This window comes from Polyodon spathula, chromosome 17 (genome assembly GCF_017654505.1).
Source record: "Polyodon spathula isolate WHYD16114869_AA chromosome 17, ASM1765450v1, whole genome shotgun sequence".
NCBI classification, from domain to species: Eukaryota; Metazoa; Chordata; class Actinopteri; order Acipenseriformes; family Polyodontidae; genus Polyodon; species Polyodon spathula.
In genome coordinates this window covers 26,170,768-26,195,077 of record NC_054550.1, presented here as the reverse complement: position 1 = coordinate 26,195,077, position 24,310 = coordinate 26,170,768, and the positions used below count along the sequence as shown (strand labels likewise).

Sequence of the window (24,310 nt, the reverse complement as noted above, 5' to 3'; positions counted from 1 at the left end):
TTGAAACTGTGTCAGGCATGTTTGGATTGTTATATTAACTGTAGGATGATTGACTAACTTATTAACTGCTACTCTAATCATTACACATGTTGTCCTTTGCATGTCACCTGCAGTGGCATTGTAGTACTGCAACGTCTGTTTACTTACCAGGGTAATATCTGCAAAACGTATAACCTCACATCTCAGAAGAAGTTGACTTGCCAATTCCAAATGGTCTGGAACAAATTTCCTCTGAGGTGAATGTGAGTCTGTTAATGTGAGTCTGCATTATTATTGCTTTTTTTATTTTACTTTTTTGTAAATCAATGCTGCCTGTAAAAAGAAGTTGCCTGGAGTTTATAATCGGTTAAAAACAGACAGTCTCAACAGTACCATATTCAGCAGTACACTAGTGTTTCAATCACCTAAGTGACTGCCCTAGGAAATGTGGTGATAATTTAGAATAAAATCATAATATATTTTGTAAAAATTCATATGTATGGCTATTATGTGACAATATGAACTTTCAACTCTGCCGGCCCCATCTAGCGGACGTGCTTTTATGCACTTATAAAAAAGAGCTGACAAGAAATGAATAGATTTATTAGGAATTTTTAGACCTTAATATCTTTATTTTTTGTATCAATTTTACAAGCTATGCTGTTCTATAGTGATGAAACTTTGTAACCATCTTAGCTCCCACATCTTGGGTTAACATATAAAACCAAACAAGTACGGTAACTGCATTTTCAAAGAAAAAACAAAACAAAACTCAATATACCCAAATATAAACCCATACGCCTTGTTGTGCAATTATATGGCACATGTACAGAAGATAGAATACTATTTTAGTTTTTTTTTTTAATATATTTTATTGAATATTCATTTTCATATATATTGATTGCATTAATACAGATAAAGCAGAAAAATAAACGTGTGGTTCCAGCAATAAAGTAAATTGCAGTAGGCCCAAGAAATAACGCATACAGTATATTTACACCAAATACATTTGGAAACAATTTCATAGCCAGCCTCATAAACCATTGCTTTTGATTTTTAAAAAATCCTCAAATAAAATTTGAATGTAATGTATACAGTGTAGTAGCTCTGTAATTAAGGTCAGTTATATTGTACTAGATGTAGAGCACGTATAGCATTGTCAATCATCCCTAATAAACAAATGTATAGTATGTTCTAATCTGAAGAGTACTTTAAATGTATATTACTAGCCATTTTATAGCATAGCTCTAGCCTTAAACACGTACACGTTTGCAGAGATTAATCCATCACACAGTTTAACAGTGATAGATACAATACGTCAAAAGCAAGGACAGGAGGAAACAGGAACATTTTAAATGCGTGCCTACTTCTTTTTGATCGTAACACTCTTTTGAGACTCTTTTTTTACGGTTGCATCACTGCTTGATGCTACTGTAGGCAGTTCTGAAGTTTCAAAAAACTTCATTTTTTCAGAGTGCATTGTGTCTTTTAGCCTTTGGATTGACGAAATTGCCTCCTCTGATAGTACCTTTCCTGAAGCTGTACACCCTTGCTCTGACGGAATTATTTTGGTTATCACAACTGTTTCCTTCTCCTCACCAAATCTTTGTTTCACAACATGCTTTTCAACTGAGACACACTTTTCTGTTGGCACATTAAAACCTGTTTCAGATTTAGTGATAACTGTTGAATGTTCAATGGTAGGTGTGCCTTTTTGTGTGGAAGACTTAAAGGTTGTAATTGTTATATCCCCTTTCACAGTTGTGGCACTGGTCACAGCACACTGTTGTGATTCGTCTCCTGATGAGGGAACAGTGTTGGTATTTATTTTTTCAGTAGGTTCTAGTAGAATTAATTCTGTTCTGGCTGTTGATGTAATAATATCACTGGGAACCTTCACATCATGGTCAGCTATCAAGATGTCAGGTTTTGTGTATCTCACAGTAACTTTTGAAGGAGTACCAATTGATTCATTAACCATGCTGGAACCAACATATTGCAGGCCTTCAGTTGATTTGACATCTCCTTGAACAGCATCAGCAGCAAAGCTTCCGCTTAACTCTTCCGTTGGGGTGTCAAGCTTCTCTTTATCAGCATCCTTAGACTTTTTTGAAGGTGAGAAATGTCCTCGTTTTGGAAAAGTAAACCAACCACTTTTTTCACTTTTTGCCATGGTTTCATTTTTTTCACTAGTTTCTGAAGTCTTGTCTTTTGAATCATCAGCAGCAGTTATTGTTTCTGTCTTGTTGCTTTCTTCGGAAGTATCTGTAAAACTTAGCCTCGGAAACCTAAACGTAAATTTACCAGACTTCTCCTTATTTTTTGTGCTGTCCTTATCCTTAGACTCAGAAGCTGTATCTAAACTTGAGTCTGGCAGAACTTTTGTTCTTTTTTGTTTTGCTTGTTTTGCTGTGTCTTGCTGAGAAATTTGAACTATAGGTGTTCCAACAATCACCTCTCCAAGGACATTGGATATACCATAATTTACCTCAGCATGAGCAGTTCTGGCTGCTGATCCTGGCAAAGTTACTTCCTCTGTTTCTGGTGAAGAAGCATCAGGATCTAAACTAGGCAAATTAAATTCAAGATCTAGCCCTTTAAACAATTCTCCAAACCCTGGCAGGTGTATTTTGGATAATCTATGCTTCCCACCTTTTTTATCAGCCACAACATTTTCTGGCAAAAGTTCACTTGTCTTTAACTGTGGTCCTTTGGCACCTGCTTCTGATTTTGGCAAAGATGTATCAAGGTCTGGTTTTGGTATGCTGCCATCTATTTCAGAACCCTTGTCCTTTGAGAGTGGAATGTCAGTTTTATTGTTACAGTCTGCAGTTTCTGCTTTTGCCTTATCGGTTGGCTCTTGCATATTCATTTTAGGGGATTCCACTTCTAGTTTGCCTAATGAAACATCTATTTCAGGGATTTTGATGTCTGCATCTATATCAGCAGTACCTGCTTTAACTTTAGGACCAGAAAATCCAAACTTAGGCATTTTGAACGTTGGTAGTTTAAATGGGCTATGAGATCCTTGAACGTCAATCTCTTCGTCTTTAAGTGGAGTTTCCAATGTTGGATCTTTCACTTCCACCTCAGGCCCCTTAATATCTAATTCAACTTTTGGAATCGATATATCTCCTTCAGGTAAATTCACATCTGAATCTAATTCAGTAAGTTTGACACTTGTCTTTGAAAGCTCAAACTTGATTCCTTTATGATTGATGTCACCCTGTAAAGCTGGTGCTTCGATGTTTACATCAGGTTGTGTTAATGACATATTTATCTCAGGTTTAGGTAAGTTCAGATCGATGTCAGTTTCACCTGATGTGAGCTGTGGACCTTTAACGTTGATGTCTGTTTTTTGCAAGCTCACATCACCTTCTGTTTTAGGAGCCTTAACCACAGAGGTTGACACTCCAAATGTAGGCATTTTAAATCTTTTGAATTTTCCTTTTCTTTCCTCTGTTTCAATTTTAGGGATGTCCACAGCTCCTTCAACAGATGGACTTTCAATATCTATCTCCGGTCCCTTAAACTCCACTTCTGTTTTTGGAGCAGAGACATCAATTTCTCCTTTGGGCATACTGAATTTAACATCAGGACCTTTGACTTTGGGGAGAGAAATATCAAACTCTGGCATTTTGGGCATTTTAAATTTGCTATCTTTCCCTTCTACATCGACTTTTCCCTTGACATCAAAGGCTAATTCTGGTGTTTTGATGTCTACACTTGGACCTTTAAGATCAACAGCATGTTGTGATGCAGACACATCTATCTCAGGTTTAGGGAGGTTCAGATCGATTTCAGTTTTGCCTGATGTTAGCTGTGCTCCTTTCATGTCAATGTCTGCCTTTGGAAGAGAGATGTCTGCTTTTGGCAACTTTACTTCGCCTTCTACTTTAGGAGTCTTCACGCCAGATGTTGACATGCCAAATGTAGGCATTTTAAAGTGAGGCATTTTGAATTTTCCTTTTCTTTCCTCTGTTTCAATTTTAGGGATGTCCACAGCTCCTTCAACAGATAGACCTTCATTAGCTATCTCCGGTCCCGTAAGCTCAGCTTCTCTTTTTGGTGCAGAGACATCAATTTCTCCTTTGGGGATACTACATTTAACATCAGGTCCTTTGACTTTTGGGAGGGAAATGTCAAACTCTGGCATTTTGGGCATTTTAACTTTGCTATCTTTCCCTTCTACATCGACTTTTCCCTTGATATCAAAGGTTAATTCTGGTGTTTTGATGTATTTATCTGGACCTTTAAGATCAACAGCATGTTGTGATGCAGACACATCTATCTCAGGTTTAGGAAGGTTCAGATCGATTTCAGTTTCACCTGATGTTAGCTGTGCTCCTTTCATGTCAATATCTGCCTTTGGAAGAGAGATGTCTGCTTTTGGCAACTTTACTTCGCCTTCTACTTTAGCAGTCTTCACGCCAGATGTTGACATGCCAAATGTAGGCATTTTAAAGTGTGGCATTTTGAATTTTCCTTTTCCGCCCTCTGTTTCAATTTTAGGGATGTTCACAGCTCCTTCAACTGATGGACCTTTGATATCTATCTCTGGTCCCATTAGCTCAACTTCTGTTTTTGGTGCAGAGACATCAATTTCTCCTTTGGGGATACTAAATTTAACATCAGGACCTTTGACTTTGGGGAGAGAAATATCAAACTCTGGCATTTTGGGCATTTTAACTCTGCTATCTTTCCCTTCTACATCGACTTTTCCCTTGATATCAAAGGTTAATTCTGGTGTTTTGATGTATTTATCTGGACCTTTAAGATCAACAGCATGTTGTGATGCAGACACATCTATCTCAGGTTTAGGAAGGTTCAGATCGATTTCAGTTTCACCTGATGTTAGCTGTGCTCCTTTCATGTCAATGTTTGCCTTTGGAAGAGAGATGTCTGCTTTTGGCAACTTTACTTCACCTTCTACTTTAGCAGTCTTCACGCCAGATGTTGACATGCCAAATGTAGGCATTTTAAAGTGTGGCATTTTGAATTTTCCCTTTCCTCCCTCTGTTTCAATTTTAGGGATGTCCACAGCTCCTTCAACTGATGGACCTTCAATATCTATCTCCGGTCCCGTAAGCTCAACTTCTGGTTTTGGTGCAGAGACATCAATTTCTCTTTTGGGGATACTGGATTTAACATCAGGACCTGTGACTTTGGGGAGGGAAATGTCAAACTCTGGCATTTTGGGCATTTTAACTTTGCTATCTTTCCCTTCTACATCGACTTTTCCCTTGACATCAAAGGCTATTTCTGGTGTTTTGATGTCTACACTTGGACCTTCAAGATCAACAGCATGTTGTGATGCAGACACATCTATCTCAGGTTTAGGAAGGTTCAGATTGATTTCAGTTTCGCCTGATGTTAGCTGTGCTCCTTTCATGTCAATGTCTGCCTTTGGAAGAGAGATGTCTGCTTTTGGCAACTTTACTTCGCCTTCTACTTTAGCAGTCTTCACGCCAGATGTTGACATGCCAAATGTAGGCATTTTAAAGTGTGGCATTTTGAATTTTCCCTTTCCTCCCTCTGTTTCAATTTTAGGGATGTCCACAGCTCCTTCAACTGATGGACCTTCAATATCTATCTCCGGTCCCGTAAGCTCAACTTCTGGTTTTGGTGCAGAGACATCAATTTCTCTTTTGGGGATACTGGATTTAACATCAGGACCTGTGACTTTGGGGAGGGAAATGTCAAACTCTGGCATTTTGGGCATTTTAAATTTGCTATCTTTCCCTTCTACATCGACTTTTCCCTTGACATCAAAGGCTATTTCTGGTGTTTTGATGTCTACACTTGGACCTTCAAGATCAACAGCATGTTGTGATGCAGACACATCTATCTCAGGTTTAGGAAGGTTCAGATTGATTTCAGTTTCGCCTGATGTTAGCTGTGCTCCTTTCATGTCAATGTCTGCCTTTGGAAGAGAGATGTCTGCTTTTGGCAACTTTACTTCGCCTTCTACTTTAGGAGTCTTCACGCCAGATGTTGACATGCCAAATGTAGGCATTTTAAAGTGTGGCATTTTGAATTTTCCCTTTCCGCCCTCTGTTTCAATTTTAGGGATGTTCACAGCTCCTTCAGCTGATGGACCTTTGATATCTATCTCTGGTCCCATTAGCTCAACTTCTGTTTTTGGTGCAGAGACATCAATTTCTCCTTTGGGGATACTAAATTTAACATCAGGACCTTTAACTTTGGGGAGAGAAATATCAAACTCTGGCATTTTGGGCATTTTAACTTTGCTATCTTTCCCTTCTACATCGACTTTTCCCTTGATATCAAAGGTTAATTCTGGTGTTTTGATGTATTTATCTGGACCTTTAAGATCAACAGCATGTTGTGATGCAGACACATCTATCTCAGGTTTAGGAAGGTTCAGATCGATTTCAGTTTCACCTGATGTTAGCTGTGCTCCTTTCATGTCAATGTCTGCCTTTGGAAGAGAGATGTCTGCTTTTGGCAACTTTACTTCGCCTTCTACTTTAGCAGTCTTCACGCCAGATGTTGACATGCCAAATGTAGGCATTTTAAAGTGTGGCATTTTGAATTTTCCCTTTCCGCCCTCTGTTTCAATTTTAGGGATGTTCACAGCTCCTTCAACTGATGGACCTTTGATATCTATCTCTGGTCCCATTAGCTCAACTTCTGTTTTTGGTGCAGAGACATCAATTTCTCCTTTGGGGATACTAAATTTAACATCAGGACCTTTGACTTTGGGGAGAGAAATATCAAACTCTGGCATTTTGGGCATTTTAACTTTGCTATCTTTCCCTTCTACATCGACTTTTCCCTTGACATCAAAGGCTATTTCTGGTGTTTTGATGTCTACACTTGGACCTTCAAGATCAACAGCATGTTGTGATGCAGACACATCTATCTCAGGTTTAGGAAGGTTCAGATTGATTTCAGTTTCGCCTGATGTTAGCTGTGCTCCTTTCATGTCAATGTCTGCCTTTGGAAGAGAGATGTCTGCTTTTGGCAACTTTACTTCGCCTTCTACTTTAGCAGTCTTCACGCCAGATGTTGACATGCCAAATGTAGGCATTTTAAAGTGTGGCATTTTGAATTTTCCCTTTCCTCCCTCTGTTTCAATTTTAGGGATGTCCACAGCTCCTTCAACTGATGGACCTTCAATATCTATCTCCGGTCCCGTAAGCTCAACTTCTGGTTTTGGTGCAGAGACATCAATTTCTCTTTTGGGGATACTGGATTTAACATCAGGACCTGTGACTTTGGGGAGGGAAATGTCAAACTCTGGCATTTTGGGCATTTTAAATTTGCTATCTTTCCCTTCTACATCGACTTTTCCCTTGATATCAAAGGCTATTTCTGGTGTTTTGATGTCTACACTTGGACCTTCAAGATCAACAGCATGTTGTGATGCAGACACATCTATCTCAGGTTTAGGAAGGTTCAGATTGATTTCAGTTTCGCCTGATGTTAGCTGTGCTCCTTTCATGTCAATGTCTGCCTTTGGATGAAAGATGTCTGCTTTTGGCAACTTTATTTCGCCTTCTAATTTAGGAGTCTTCACGCCAGATGTTGACATGCCAAATGTAGGCATTTTAAAGTGTGGCATTTTGAATTTTCCTTTTCCGCCCTCTGTTTCAATTTTAGGGATGTTCACAGCTCCTTCAACTGATGGACCTTCGATATCTATCTCTGGTCCCATTAGCTCAACTTCTGTTTTTGGTGCAGAGACATCAATTTCTCCTTTGGGGATATTAAATTTAACATCAGATCCTTTGACTTTGGGGAGGGAAATGTCAAAGGCTGACATATTCGGCATTTTAAACTTGCTATCTTTCCCTTCTACATCGACTTTTCCCTTGACATCAAAGGCTAATTCTGGTGTTTTGATGTCTACACTTGGACCTTTAAGATCAACAGCAGGTTGTGATGCAGACACATCTATCTCAGGTTTAGGGAGGTTCAGATCTATTTCAGTTTCACCTGATGTTAGCTGTGGTCCTTTCATGTCAATGTCTGCCTTTGGAAGAGAGATGTCTGCTTTTGGCAACTTTACTTCGCCTTCTACTTTAGGAGTCTTCATGCCAGATGTTGACATGCCAAATGCAGGCATTTTAAAGTGAGGCATTTTGAATTTTCCTTTTCTTTCCTCTATTTCAATTTTAGGGATGTCCACAGCTCCTTCAACAGATAGACCTTCATTAGCTATCTCCGGTCCCGTAAGCTCAGCTTCTCTTTTTGGTGCAGAGACATCAATTTCTCCTTTGGGGATACTACATTTAACATCAGGTCCTTTGACTTTTGGGAGGGAAATGTCAAACTCTGGCATTTTGGGCATTTTAAATTTGCTATCTTTCCCTTCTACATCGACTTTTTCCTTGACATCAAAGGCTAATTCTAGTGTTTTGATGTCTACACTTGGACCTTTAAGATCAACAGCATGTTGTGATGCAGACACATCTATCTCAGGTTTAGGGAGGTTCAGATCGATATTAGTTTCGCCTGATGTTAGCTGTGCTCCTTTCATGTCAATGTCTGCCTTTGGAAGAGAGATATCTGCTTTTGGCAACTTTACTTCACCTTCTACTTTAGGAGTCTTCACGCCAGATGTTGGCATGCCAAATGTAGGCATTTTAAAGTGTGGCATTTTGAATTTTCCTTTTCCGCCCTCTGTTTCAATTTTAGGGATGTTCACAGCTCCTTCAACTGATGGACCTTTGATATCTATCTCTGGTCCCATTAGCTCAACTTCTGTTTTTGGTGCAGAGACATCAATTTCTCCTTTGGGGATACTAAATTTAACATCAGGACCTTTGACTTTGGGGAGAGAAATATCAAACTCTGGCATTTTGGGCATTTTAAATTTGCTATCTTTCCCTTCTACATCGACTTTTCCCTTGATATCAAAGGTTAATTCTGGTGTTTTGATGTATTTATCTGGACCTTTAAGATCAACAGCATGTTGTGATGCAGACACATCTATCTCAGGTTTAGGAAGGTTCAGATCGATTTCAGTTTCACCTGATGTTAGCTGTGCTCCTTTCATGTCAATGTCTGCCTTTGGAAGAGAGATGTCTGCTTTTGGCAACTTTACTTCACCTTCTACTTTAGCAGTCTTCACGCCAGATGTTGACATGCCAAATGTAGGCATTTTAAAGTGTGGCATTTTGAATTTTCCCTTTCCTCCCTCTGTTTCAATTTTAGGGATGTCCACAGCTCCTTCAACTGATGGACCTTCAATATCTATCTCCGGTCCCGTAAGCTCAACTTCTGGTTTTGGTGCAGAGACATCAATTTCTCCTTTGGGGATACTGGATTTAACATCAGGACCTTTGACTTTGGGGAGGGAAATGTCAAACTCTGGCATTTTGGGCATTTTAAATTTGCTATCTTTCCCTTCTACATCGACTTTTCCCTTGACATCAAAGGCTATTTCTGGTGTTTTGATGTCTACACTTGGACCTTCAAAATCAACAGCATGTTGTGATGCAGACACATCTATCTCAGGTTTAGGAAGGTTCAGATCGATGTTAGTTTCGCCTGATGTTAGCTGTGCTCCTTTCATGTCAATGTCTGCCTTTGGAAGAGAGATATCTGCTTTTGGCAACTTTACTTCGCCTTCTACTTTAGCAGTCTTCACGCCAGATGTTGACATGCCAAATGTAGGCATTTTAAAGTGTGGCATTTTGAATTTTCCTTTTCCACCCTCTGTTTCAATTTTAGGGATGTCCACAGCTCCTTCAACTGATAGACCTTCAATATTTATCTCTGGTCCTGTAAGCTCAACTTCTCTTTTTGGTGCAGAGACATCAATTTCTCCTTTGGGGATACTACATTTAACATCAGGTCCTTTGACTTTTGGGAGGGAAATGTCAAACTCTGGCATTTTGGGCATTTTAACTTTGCTATCTTTCCCTTCTACATCGACTTTTCCCTTGATATCAAAGGTTAATTCTGGTGTTTTGATGTATTTATCTGGACCTTTAAGATCAACAGCATGTTGTGATGCAGACACATCTATCTCAGGTTTAGGAAGGTTCAGATCGATTTCAGTTTCACCTGATGTTAGCTGTGCTCCTTTCATGTCAATATCTGCCTTTGGAAGAGAGATGTCTGCTTTTGGCAACTTTACTTCGCCTTCTACTTTAGCAGTCTTCACGCCAGATGTTGACATGCCAAATGTAGGCATTTTAAAGTGTGGCATTTTGAATTTTCCCTTTCCGCCCTCTGTTTCAATTTTAGGGATGTTCACAGCTCCTTCAACTGATGGACCTTTGATATCTATCTCTGGTCCCATTAGCTCAACTTCTGTTTTTGGTGCAGAGACATCAATTTCTCCTTTGGGGATACTAAATTTAACATCAGGACCTTTGACTTTGGGGAGAGAAATATCAAACTCTGGCATTTTGGGCATTTTAACTTTGCTATCTTTCCCTTCTACATCGACTTTTCCCTTGATATCAAAGGTTAATTCTGGTGTTTTGATGTATTTATCTGGACCTTTAAGATCAACAGCATGTTGTGATGCAGACACATCTATCTCAGGTTTAGGAAGGTTCAGATCGATTTCAGTTTCACCTGATGTTAGCTGTGCTCCTTTCATGTCAATGTTTGCCTTTGGAAGAGAGATGTCTGCTTTTGGCAACTTTACTTCACCTTCTACTTTAGCAGTCTTCACGCCAGATGTTGACATGCCAAATGTAGGCATTTTAAAGTGTGGCATTTTGAATTTTCCCTTTCCTCCCTCTGTTTCAATTTTAGGGATGTCCACAGCTCCTTCAACTGATGGACCTTCAATATCTATCTCCGGTCCCGTAAGCTCAACTTCTGGTTTTGGTGCAGAGACATCAATTTCTCTTTTGGGGATACTGGATTTAACATCAGGACCTGTGACTTTGGGGAGGGAAATGTCAAACTCTGGCATTTTGGGCATTTTAAATTTGCTATCTTTCCCTTCTACATCGACTTTTCCCTTGACATCAAAGGCTATTTCTGGTGTTTTGATGTCTACACTTGGACCTTCAAGATCAACAGCATGTTGTGATGCAGACACATCTATCTCAGGTTTAGGAAGGTTCAGATCGATGTTAGTTTCGCCTGATGTTAGCTGTGCTCCTTTCATGTCAATGTCTGCCTTTGGAAGAGAGATATCTGCTTTTGGCAACTTTACTTCGCCTTCTACTTTAGCAGTCTTCACGCCAGATGTTGACATGCCAAATGTAGGCATTTTAAAGTGTGGCATTTTGAATTTTCCTTTTCCACCCTCTGTTTCAATTTTAGGGATGTCCACAGCTCCTTCAACTGATAGACCTTCAATATTTATCTCTGGTCCTGTAAGCTCAACTTCTCTTTTTGGTGCAGAGACATCAATTTCTCCTTTGGGGATACTAAATTTAACATCAGGACCTTTGACTTGGGGGAGAGAAATATCAAACTCTGGCATTTTGGGCATTTTAAATTTGCTATCTTTCCCTTCTACATCGACTTTTCCCTTGATATCAAAGGTTAATTCTGGAGTTTTGATGTCTTTATCTGGACCTTTAAGATCAACTGCAGCTTTTACTGCAGGCACATTTATATGTGGTTTAGATAGATTCAGATCAATGTCAGTTTCACTTGTTGTAAGCTGTGGTCCCTGTATATCAATGTCTGCCTTTGGAGGAGAGATTTCTGTTTTAGGCAATCTCAGTTCGCCTTCTATTTTTGAAGCCTTGAACCCAGAAGTTGAAAATCCAAATTTAGGCATTTTCATTTGTGGCATCTTGAATTTTCCCTTTCCGCCCTCTGTTTCAATTGTAGGGATGTCCACAGATCCCTCAAATGACGGAGCTTCCAATACAACTTCATGAGGTTTGATTCCAAAACTTTCAGGTAAAGAAATATCAGCCTCTGATTTGGGCATACTGAACTTTATGTCAGGACCTTTGACTTTGGGGAGTGAAACATCAAAGTCCGACTTTTTGGGCAATTTAAACTTGCTTTCTTTCCCTTCTCCATGGAATCCTTCTCCCTTCATATCAACGTCTATCTCAGGTGTCTTCATGTCTACATCTGGACCTTTAAGATCAAAAGTACCTTCTGCTGCAGGCACATTTATCTGTGGTTTAGGTAGGTTCAGATCAATGTGAGTTCCACTTTTTGTAAGTTCTGGTCCTTGTATATCAATGTCTGCCTTTGGAAGAGAAATTTCTGCTTTAGGCAAACTCAGTTTGTCTTCTATTTTTGAAGCCTCGACCCCAGATGCTAAAATTCCAAATTTAGGCATTTTCATTTGTGGCAACTTGAATTTTCCTTTTCCACCCTCTTTTTCAATTGTAGGGATGTTCAGAGATCCTTCAAGTGATGGAGCTTCCAATTCCACATCAGGAGCCTTGATTTCAACACATTCAGGCAAAGAAATATCAGTCTCTGATTTAGGCAGACTGAATTTAATGTCAGGATCTTTGACTTTGGGGAGTGAAACATCAAAGTCCGACATTTTGGGCAATTTAACCTTACTTTCTTTCCCTTCTACATGGATTCCTTCTCCCTTCATATCAACGTCTAACTCATGTGCTTTCATGTCTACGTCTGGACCTTTAAGATCAAAAGTACCTTCTGCAGCAGGCACATTTATCTGTGGTTTAGATAGATTCAGATCAATGTCAGTTTCACTTGTTGTAAGCTGTGGTCCTTGTATGTCAATGTCTGCCTTTGGAAGAGAGATTTCTGCTTTAGGCAAGCTCAGTTCGCCTTCAATTTTTGAAGCCTTAAACCCAGTTGTTGAAATTCCAAATTTAGGCATTTTCATTTCTGGCAGCTTGAATTTTCCTTTTCCACCCTCTTTTTCAATTGTAGGGATGTCCACAGATCCCTCAAGAGATGGAGCTTCTAATGCCACATCAGGAGCCTTGATTTCAACACTTTCAGGCAAAGAAATATCAGTCTCTGATTTTGGCAGACTGAATTTAATGTCAGGACCTTCGACTTTGGGGAGTGAAACATCAAAGTCCGGCATTTTGGGCAATTTAACCTTGCTTTCTTTCCCTTCTACATGGATTCCTTCTCCCTTCATTTCAACGTCTAACTCAGGTGCTTTCATGTCTACCTCTGGACCTTTAAAATCAACAGCAGCTTGTACTGCAGATACATTTATCTGTTGTTCAGATAGATTCAGATCAATGTCAGTTTCACTTGTTGTAAGCTGTGGTCCTTGTATGTCAATGTCTGCCTTTGGAAGAGAGATTTCTGCTTTAGGCAAGCCCAGTTCGCCTTCAATTTTTGAAGCCTTGACCTCAGATGTTGAAATTCCAAATTTAGGCATTTTCATTTGTGGCAAATTGAATTTTCCTTTTCCACCCTCTTTTTCAATTGTAGGGATGTCCAGAGATCCCTCAAGAGATGAAGCTTCCAATGCCACATCAGGGGCCTTGATTTCAACACTTTCAGGCAAAGAAATATCAGTCTCTGATTTAGGCAGACTGAATTTAATGTCAGGACCTTTGACTTTGGGGAGTGAAACATCAAAGTCCGGCATTTTGGGCAATTTAACCTTGCTTTCTTTCCCTTCTACATGGATTCCTTCTCCCTTCATTTCAACGTCTAACTCAGGTGCTTTCATGTCTACATCAGGACCTTTAAGATCAACAGCAGCTTGTACTGCAGGCACATTTATCTTTAGTTTAGATAGATTCAGATCAATGTCAGTTTCACATGTTGTAAGCTGTTGTTCCTCTAAATAAGTGTCTGCCTTTGGAATAGAGATTTCTGCTTTAGGCAAGCTCAGTTCCCCTTCTATTTTTGAAGCCTTGACCCCAGATGTTGAAATTCCAAATTTAGGCATTTTCATTTGTGGCATCTTGAATTTTCCTTTTCCACCCTCTTTTTCAATTGTAGGGATGTCCACAGATCCCTCAAGAGATGGAGCTTCCAATGCCACATCAGCAGCCTTGATTTCAACACTTTCAGGCAAAGAAATATCAGTCTCTGATTTAGGCAGACTGAATTTAATGTCAGGACCTTTGACTTTGGGGAGTGAAACATCAAAGTCCGGAATTATGGGCAATTTAACCTTGCTTTCTTTCCCTTCTACACGGATTCCTTCTCCCTTCATTTCAACGTCTAACTCAGGTGTCTTCATGTCTACATCTGGACCTTTAAGATCAAAAGTACCTTCTGCTGCAGGCACATTTATCTGTGGTTTAGGAAGGTTCAGATCAATATCAGTTTCACTTGTTGTAAGCTGTGGTCCTTGTATGTCAATGTCTGCCTTTGGAAGAGAGATTTCTGCTTTAGGCAAGCCCAGTTTGCCTTCAATTTTTGAAGCCTTGACCCCAGATGTTGAAATTCCAAATTTAGGCATTTTCATTTGTGGCATCTTGAATTTTCCTTTTCCACCCTCTTTATCAATTGTAGGGATTTCCACAGATCCCTCAAGAGATGAAACTTCCAATGCCACATCAGGAGCCTTGATTTCATCACTTTCAGGCAAAGAAATATCAGCCTCTGATTTAGGCAGACTGAATTTAATGTCAGGACCTTTGACTTTGGGGAGTGAAACATCAAAGTCCGGCATTTTGGGCAATTTAACCTTGCTTTCTTTCCCTTCTACATGGATTCCTTCTCCCTTCATATCAACGTCTAACTCAGGTGCTTTCATGTCTACATCTGGACCTTTAAGATCAACAGCAGCTTGTACTGCAGGCACATTTATCTGTGGTTTAGATAGATTCAGATCAATGTCAGTTTCACTTGTTGTAAGCTGTGGTCCTTGTATGTCAATGTCTGCCTTTGGAAGAGAGATTTCTGCTTTAGGCAAGCTCAGTTGGCCTTCAATTACTGAAGCCTTGACCCCAGATGTTGAAATTCCAAATTTAGGCATTTTCATTTGTGGCAACTTGAATTTTTCTTTTCCACCCTCTTTTTCAATTGTAGGGATGTCCACAGATCCCTCAAGAGATGGAGCTTCCAATGCCACATCAGGAGCCTTGATTTCAACACTTTCAGGCAAAGAAATATCAGTCTCTGATTTAGGCAGACTGAATTTAATGTCAGGACCTTTGACTTTGGGGAGTGAAACATCAAAGTCCGGCATTATGGGCAATTTAACCTTGCTTTCTTTCCCTTCTACACGGATTCCTTCTCCCTTCATTTCAACGTCTAACTCAGGTGTCTTCATGTCTACATCTGGACCTTTAAGATCAAAAGTACCTTCTGCTGCAGGCACATTTATCTGTGGTTTAGGAAGGTTCAGATCAATATCAGTTTCACTTGTTGTAAGCTGTGGTCCTTGTATGTCAATGTCTGCCTTTGGAAGAGAGATTTCTGCTTTAGGCAAGCCCAGTTCGCCTTCAATTTTTGAAGCCTTGACCCCAGATGTTGAAATTCCAAATTTAGGCATTTTCATTTGTGGCATCTTGAATTTTCCTTTTCCACCCTCTTTATCAATTGTAGGGATTTCCACAGATCCCTCAAGAGATGAAACTTCCAATGCCACATCAGGAGCCTTGATTTCATCACTTTCAGGCAAAGAAATATCAGCCTCTGATTTAGGCAGACTGAATTTAATGTCAGGACCTTTGACTTTGGGGAGTGAAACATCAAAGTCCGGCATTTTGGGCAATTTAACCTTGCTTTCTTTCCCTTCTACATGGATTCCTTCTCCCTTCATATCAACGTCTAACTCAGGTGCTTTCATGTCTACATCTGGACCTTTAAGATCAACAGCAGCTTGTACTGCAGGCACATTTATCTGTGGTTTAGATAGATTCAGATCAATGTCAGTTTCACTTGTTGTAAGCTGTGGTCCTTGTATGTCAATGTCTGCCTTTGGAAGAGAGATTTCTGCTTTAGGCAAGCTCAGTTGGCCTTCAATTATTGAAGCCTTGACCCCAGATGTTGAAATTCCAAATTTAGGCATTTTCATTTGTGGCAACTTGAATTTTTCTTTTCCACCCTCTTTTTCAATTGTAGGGATGTCCACAGATCCCTCAAGAGATGGAGCTTCCAATGCCACATCAGGAGCCTTGATTTCAACACTTTCAGGTAAAGAAATATCAGTCTCTGATTTTGGCAGACTGAATTTAATGTCAGGACCTTTGACTTTGGGGAGTGAAACATCAAAGTCCGGCATTTTGGGCAATTTAACCTTGCTTTCTTTCCCTTCTACACGGATTCCTTCTCCCTTCATATCAACGTCTAACTCAGGTGTCTTCATGTCTACATCTGGACCTTTAAGAAAAAAAGTACCTTCTGCTGCAGGCACATTTATCTGTGATTTAGGAAGGTTCAGATCAATGTCAGTTTCTCTTGTTGTAAGCTGTGGTCCTTGTATGTCAATGTCTGCCTTTGGAAGAGAGATTTCTGCTTTAGGCAAGCCCAGTTCGCCTTCAATTTTTGAAGCCTTGACCCCAGATGTTGAAATTCCAAATTTAGGCATTTTCATTTGTGGCATCTTGAATTTTCCTTTTCCACCCTCTTTATCAATTGTAGGGATTTCCACAGATCCCTCAAGAGATGAAACTTCCAATGCCACATCAGGAGCCTTGATTTCATCACTTTCAGGCAAAGAAATATCAGTCTCTGATTTAGGCAGACTGAATTTAATGTCAGGACCTTTGACTTTGGGGAGTGAAACATCAAAGTCCGGCATTATGGGCAATTTAGCCTTGCTTTCTTTCCCTTCTACATGGATTCCTTCTCCCTTCATATCAACGTCTAACTCAGGTGCTTTCATGTCTACATCTGGACCTTTAAGATCAACAGCAGCTTGTACTGCAGGCACATTTATCTGTGGTTTAGATAGATTCAGATCAATGTCAGTTTCACTTGTTGTAAGCTGTGGTCCTTGTATGTCAATGTCTGCCTTTGGAAGAGAGATTTCTGCTTTAGGCAAGCCCAGTTCGCCTTCAATTTTTGAAGCCTTGACCCCAGATGTTGAAATTCCAAATTTAGGCATTTTCATTTGTGGCAACTTGAATTTTCCTTTTCCACCCTCTTTTTCAATTGTAGGGATGTCCACAGATCCCTCAAGAGATGGAGCTTCCAATGCCACATCAGGAGCCTTGATTTCAATACTTTCAGGCAAAGAAATATCAGTCTCTGATTTAGGCAGACTGAATTTAATGTCAGGACCTTTGACTTTGGGGAGTGAAACATCAAAGTCCGGCATTTTGGGTAATTTAACCTTGCTTTCTTTCCCTTCTACATGGATTCCTTCTCCCTTCATTTCAACGTCTAACTCAGGTGCTTTCATGTCTACATCTGGACCTTTAAGATCAACAGCAGCTTGTACTGCAGACACATTTATCTGTTGTTCAGATAGATTCAGATCAATGTCAGTTTCACTTGTTGCAAGCTGTGGTCCTTGTATGTCAATGTCTGCCTTTGGAAGAGAGATTTCTGCTTTAGGCAAGCCCAGTTCGCCTTCAATTTTTGAAGCCTTGACCCCAGATGTTGAAATTCCAAATTTAGGCATTTTCATTTGTGGCAACTTGAATTTTCCTTTTCCACCCTCTTTTTCAATTGTAGGGATGTCCACAGATCCCTCAAGAGATGGAGCTTCCAATGCCACATCAGGAGCCTTGATTTCATCACTTTCAGGCAAAGAAATATCAGCCTCTGATTTAGGCAGACTGAATTTAATGTCAGGACCTTTGACTTTGGGGAGTGAAACATCAAAGTCCGGCATTTTGGGCAATTTAACCTTGCTTTCTTTCCCTTCTACATGGATTCCTTCTCCCTTCATATCAACGTCTAACTCAGGTGCTTTCATGTCTACATCTGGACCTTTAAGATCAACAGCAGCTTGTACTGCAGGCACATTTATCTGTGGTTTAGATAGATTCAGATCAATGTCAGTTTCACTTGTTGTAAGCTGTGGTCCTTGTATGTCAATGTCTGCCTTTGGAAGAGAGATTTCTGCTTTAGGCAAGCTCAGTTGGCCTTCAATTACTGAAGCCTTGACCCCAGATGTTGAAATTCCAAATTTAGGCATTTTCATTTGTGGCAACTTGAATTTTTCTTTTCCACCCTCTTTTTCAATTGTAGGGATGTCCACAGATCCCTCAAGAGATGGAGCTTCCAATGCCACATCAGGAGCCTTGATTTCAACACTTTCAGGCAAAGAAATATCAGTCTCTGATTTAGGCAGACTGAATTTAATGTCAGGACCTTTGACTTTGGGGAGTGAAATATCAAAGTCCGGCATTTTGGGCAATTTAACCTTGCTTTCTTTCCCTTCTACACGGATTCCTTCTCCCTTCATATCAACGTCTAACTCAGGTGTCTTCATGTCTACATCTGGACCTTTAAGAAAAAAAGTACCTTCTGCTGCAGGCACATTTATCTGTGGTTTAGGAAGGTTCAGATCAATGTCAGTTTCTCTTGTTGTAAGCTGTGGTCCTTGTATGTCAATGTCTGCCTTTGGAAGAGAGATTTCTGCTTTAGGCAAGCCCAGTTCGCCTTCAATTTTTGAAGCCTTGACCCCAGATGTTGAAATTCCAAATTTAGGCATTTTCATTTGTGGCATCTTGAATTTTCCTTTTCCACCCTCTTTATCAATTGTAGGGATTTCCACAGATCCCTCAAGAGATGAAACTTCCAATGCCACATCAGGGGCCTTGATTTCAACACTTTCAGGCAAAGAAATATCAGTCTCTGATTTAGGCAGACTGAATTTAATGTCAGGACCTTTGACTTTGGGGAGTGAAACATCAAAGTCCGGCATTATGGGCAATTTAGCCTTGCTTTCTTTCCCTTCTACATGGATTCCTTCTCCCTTCATTTCAACGTCTAACTCAGGTGCTTTCATGTCTACATCTGGACCTTTAAGATCAACAGCAGCTTGTACTGCAGGCACATTTATCTGTGGTTTAGGAAGGTTCAGATCAATGTCAGTTTCACTTGTTGTAAGCTGTGGTCCTTGTATGTCAATGTCTGCCTTTGGAAGAGAGATTTCTGCTTTAGGCAAGCCCAGTTCGCCTTCAATTTTTGAAGCCTTGACCCCAGATGTTGAAATTCCAAATTTAGGCATTTTCATTTGTGGCAACTTGAATTTTCCTTTTCCACCCTCTTTTTCAATTGTAGGGATGTCCACAGATCCCTCAAGAGATGGAGCTTCCAATGCCACATCAGGAGCCTTGATTTCAATACTTTCAGGCAAAGAAATATCAGTCTCTGATTTAGGCAGACTGAATTTAATGTCAGGACCTTTGACTTTGGGGAGTGAAACATCAAAGTCCGGCATTTTGGGTAATTTAACCTTGCTTTCTTTCCCTTCTACATGGATTCCTTCTCCCTTCATTTCAACGTCTAACTCAGGTGCTTTCATGTCTACATCTGGACCTTTAAGATCAACAGCAGCTTGTACTGCAGACACATTTATCTGTTGTTCAGATAGATTCAGATCAATGTCAGTTTCACTTGTTGCAAGCTGTGGTCCTTGTATGTCAATGTCTGCCTTTGGAAGAGAGATTTCTGCTTTAGGCAAGCTCAGTTCGCCTTCTATTTTTGAAGCCTTGAACCCAGATGTTGAAATTCCAAATTTAGGCATTTTCATTTGTGGCATCTTGAATTTTCCTTTTCCACCCTCTTTTTCAATTGTAGGGATTTCCACAGATCCCTCAAGAGATGAAACTTCCAATGCCACATCAGGAGCCTTGATTTCATCACTTTCAGGCAAAGAAATATCAGCCTCTGATTTAGGCAGACTGAATTTAATGTCAGGACCTTTGACTTTGGGGAGTGAAACATCAAAGTCCGGCATTTTGGGCAATTTAACCTTGCTTTCTTTCCCTTCTACATGGATTCCTTCTCCCTTCATATCAACGTCTAACTCAGGTGCTTTCATGTCTACATCTGGACCTTTAAGATCAACAGCAGCTTGTACTGCAGGCACATTTATCTGTGGTTTAGATAGATTCAGATCAATGTCAGTTTCACTTGTTGTAAGCTGTGGTCCTTGTATGTCAATGTCTGCCTTTGGAAGAGAAATTTCTGCTTTAGGCAAGCCCAGTTCGCCTTCAATTATTGAAGCCTTGACCCCAGATGTTGAAATTCCAAATTTAGGCATTTTCATTTGTGGCATCTTGAATTTTCCTTTTCCACCCTCTTTTTCAATTGTAGGGATGTCCACAGATCCCTCAAGAGATGGAGCTTCCAATGCCACATCAGGAGCCTTGATTTCAACACTTTCAGGCAAAGAAATATCAGTCTCTGATTTAGGCAGACTGAATTTAATGTCAGGACCTTTGACTTTGGGGAGTGAAACATCAAAGTCCGGCATTTTGGCTAATTTAACCTTGCTTTCTTTCCCTTCTACATGGATTCCTTCTCCCTTCATTTCAACGTCTAACTCAGGTGCTTTCATGTCTACATCTGGACCTTTAAGATCAACAGCAGCTTGTATTGCAGACACATTTATCTGTTGTTCAGATAGATTCAGATCAATGTCAGTTTCACTTGTTGTAAGCTGTGGTCCTTGTATGTCAATGTCTGCCTTTGGAAGAGAGATTTCTGCTTTAGGCAAGCTCAGTTCGCCTTCTATTTTTGAAGCCTTGAACCCAGATGTTGAAATTCCAAATTTAGGCATTTTCATTTGTGGCATCTTGAATTTTCCTTTTCCACCCTCTTTTTCAATTATAGGGATTTCCACAGATCCCTCAAGAGATGGAGCTTCCAATGCCACATCAGGAGCCTTGATTTCAACACTTTCAGGCAAAGAAATATCAGTCTCTGATTTAGGCAGACTGAATTTAATGTCAGGATCTTTGACTTTGGGGAGTGAAACATCAAAGTCCGGCATTTTGGGCAATTTAACCTTGCTTTCTTTCCCTTCTACATGGATTCCTTCTCCCTTCATATCAACGTCTAACTCAGGTGCTTTCATGTCTACGTCTGGACCTTTAAGATCAAAAGTACCTTCTGCTGCAGGCACATTTATCTGTGGTTTAGATAGATTCAGATCAATGTCAGTTTCTCTTGTTGTAAGCTGTGGTCCTTGTATGTCAATGTCTGCCTTTGGAAGAGAGATTTTTGCTTTAGGCAAGCTCAGATCGCCTTCTATTTTTGAAGCCTTGACCCCAGATGTTGAAATTCCAAATTTAGACATTTTCATTTGTGGCATCTTCAATTTTCCTTTTCCACCCTCTTTTTCAATTGTAGGGATGTCCACAGATCCCTCAAGAGATGGAGCTTCCAATTCCACTTCAGGAGCCTTGATTGCAACACTTTCAGGTAAAGAAATATCAGCCTCTGATTTGGGCAGACTGAATTTAATGTCAGGACCTTTGACTTTGGGGAGAGAAACATCAAAGTCTGGCCTCTTGGTAAATTTAAACTTGCTTTCTTTCCCTTCTACATGGATTCCTTCTCCCTTCATATTAACGTCTAACTCAGGAGCTTTCATGTCTACATCTGGACCTTTAAGATCAACAGCAGCTTGTACTGCAGGCACATTTATCTGTGGTTTAGATAGATACAGATCAATGTCAGTTTCACTTGTTGTAAGCTGTGGTTCCTGTATATCAATGTCTGCCTTTGGAAGAGCTATTTCTGCTTTAGGCAAGCTCAGTTCACCTTCAATTTTTGAAGCCTTGACCCCAGATGTTGAAATTCCAAATTTAGGCATTTTCATTTGTGGCAGCTTGAATTTTCCTTTTCCACCCTCTTTTTCAATTGTAGGGATGTCCACAGATCCCTCAAGAGATGGAGCTTCCAATGCCACATCAGGAGCCTTGATTTCAACACTTTCAGTCAAAGAAATATCATCCTCTGATTTGGGCATACTGAATTTAATGTCAGGACCTTTGACTTTGGGGAGTGAAACATCAAAGTCTGGCATTTTGGGTAATTTAAACTTGCTTTCTTTCCCATCTACAAGGAATCCTTCTCCCTTCATATCAACATCTAACTCAGGTGCTTTCATGTCTACATCTGGACCTTTAAGATCAAAAGCAGCTTCTGCTGCAGGCACATTTATCTCTGGTTTAGGTAGGTTCAGATCAGTGTCATTTCCACTTGTTGTAAGTTCTGATCCTTGTATATCAATGTCTTCCTTTGGAAGAGAGATTTCTGCTTTAGGCAAGCTCAGTTCGCCTTCTATTTTTGAAGCCTTGACCCCAGATGTTGAAATTCCAAATTTAGGCATTTTCATTTGTGGCAACTTGAATTTTCCTTTTTCACCCTCTTTTTCAATTGTAGGGATGTTCACAGATCCTTCAATTGATGGATCTTCCAATTCAACTTCAGGAGCCTTGATTTCAACACATTCAGGTAAAGAAATATCAGCCTCTGATTTGGGTAGACTGAATTTAATGTTGGGACCTTTGACTTTGGGGGGTGACACATCAAAGTCCGACATTTTGGACAGTTTAACCTTGCTTTCTTTCCCTTCTACATGGATTCCTTCTCCCTTCCTATCAAAGTCTAACTCAGGTGCTTTCATGTCTACATCTGGACCTTTAAGATCAGCAGCAGCATGTTCTGCAGACACATTTATCTGTGGTTTCGGTAGGTTCAGATCAACATCAGTTCCACTTGTTGTAAGCTGTGGTCCCTCTATATCAGTGTATTCCTTTGGAAGAGAGATTTCTGCGTTTCCTATTCTCAGTTTGCCTTCTATTTTTGGAATCTTGACCTCAGATTTTGGAAGAGAAATATCTACTTTTTCAATGTTGATATCAACATCAACCATAGGAGCATGTTCTTCAGTTGGTTTTATTCGTCTCTCTGTATTTGGCATGCTCATTTCCAACTGTGGACCTCTACTGTCTCTCCCTGGTATTTGCTGAATATTGCTTTGTCTAGCTTCCTTGCTTTCTTTGCTTTCCAGATCATAATCAAAATAAAGTCTCTTGATATCCTTTGGGTTGTGTATTGGTTCTTGTTTGCCTGTTTTAGGGTGAGAGTTGTTTGACTTGTCAACAACTATATTTCCTCTTTGATACTGTTCTTTTGGCATCCGAATATTTCCTTTTTCTGCATGAACTGTAGCAGCAGATACTCCTAATTTTGCCTCATAACTTTTTATTAAAGTTTTAGCTGTACGAAAAGAGTGGGACTCCTCAGTTTTGGGTTTAGTAAATTGAATCTCTGGATCCCTGGCTTGGATTTCTCTTTGTGTACCACAGTCTGTAGATACTTCTTCACACAAAGAATATCTGGTGCCTTTGGGGGCTTTCATTTTAAGTGTGGGTTCTAGTTTTTCCAGTGAAACATCAAACTTTGGCATCATCCCTTTCTGTGTTTTAAATTTTGCTTCAGGGTCTTTAACTTTTGCTTGGTTAACATCTAGGTGTGGTGTCTGAGCTTCTGAGCCATCAACTTCTTCCTTCAGAGTAGCCACATGTTTAGTTTCATCACATATCTTTGTATCTTTAACTCCACACTTTGGCTTTATCACATCAACTTTAATATTAGATCTGATAGAGTCTTCAGGGTTTAGATTAATAGCAAGTTGTCGCTCCTTCATCTCTGATGTAATATGTTGTCTTTCTCCATCTCTGAGAATCACTTCTTTTGGTATTCGGACACCAGTTTCTGTTCTTTGAAGCTGGAATTCAAGTTCTTTGCCCAGCTTGTCAGGTGAAGCTTTTACCAGTAAAGTTTGGGGTGACCTCCCTTCTTCTTCTGGGCTCGTATGTGTTTTTTCTTTTCCCATGATATTTACCTTTAGTTCTGATCTGAGACTAGGCTTTTCTATCTTTTTTTCTGGTGTTCTTTTAATTTTAAATTCATCTCTGGGTTCTACATCTGTATCCAGCTTTGGTTCACACACGGAAATATTAGTTGTTTTAAGCGTTTTATCCAACTCATAGGGTTCAGCTTTGTGTTGGATGATTTGAACTGCAGGGCCTGTGACATTTGAAAATGAATATTCATTTCTTATTCTTTCAGTCTCAGTTATTTGATCTGACTCAAATTCACAAATTTGTGTTGTTTCAGTTTTTCTGATGTCAACATCCTCTGAGGATTGCACTTCGGACACATCATCTTCAGGATATCTGCATATTAATTCCAAATGTTCCGAAGTTTCTGCTACGGTTTCTTTATCACGTTGATCTTCTGATTTGCTCCTTAGGCCTCTCATTCCTAGGCTTGGCAGCTTCAGTTTCTGCTTTTTCTTAGTTTTTAAAGGTTCCTGAGACTTATTAGGAGACTCATTGTCACTGTTAGAAAGACTGATATCTAGCTTTTTATGCTCCTCTGCTTCTGATGTGCTGTGGGATCTTTTGAACTGCAACCTTTTTCCTTTGGTAAGTGATGAGAATTTAGGCCATGATATCCTGGCATCTTGTCTTCTAGCTGTTTTTGCTCTGCCCCTTACCACAGTTGTTTCTTCAGGGTCCTCAAATGTGCCTTTTAGTGTTTCCCC

At 39.9% G+C, this 24,310-nt stretch overlaps 1 protein-coding gene across 1 annotated transcript in view; it reads right to left on the bottom strand.

Annotated features, from left to right (window-relative positions):
• Window positions 1-590: 590 nt before the first annotated feature.
• Window positions 591-24,310, bottom strand: part of LOC121329673 (neuroblast differentiation-associated protein AHNAK-like) — a 37,341-nt gene continuing 13,621 nt past the window's right edge. Inside the window, exon 9 of the mRNA XM_041275381.1 lies at window positions 591-24,310. Within this exon, the coding sequence (XP_041131315.1) occupies window positions 1,343-24,310 (22,968 nt within the window). The 3' untranslated portion in view covers window positions 591-1,342.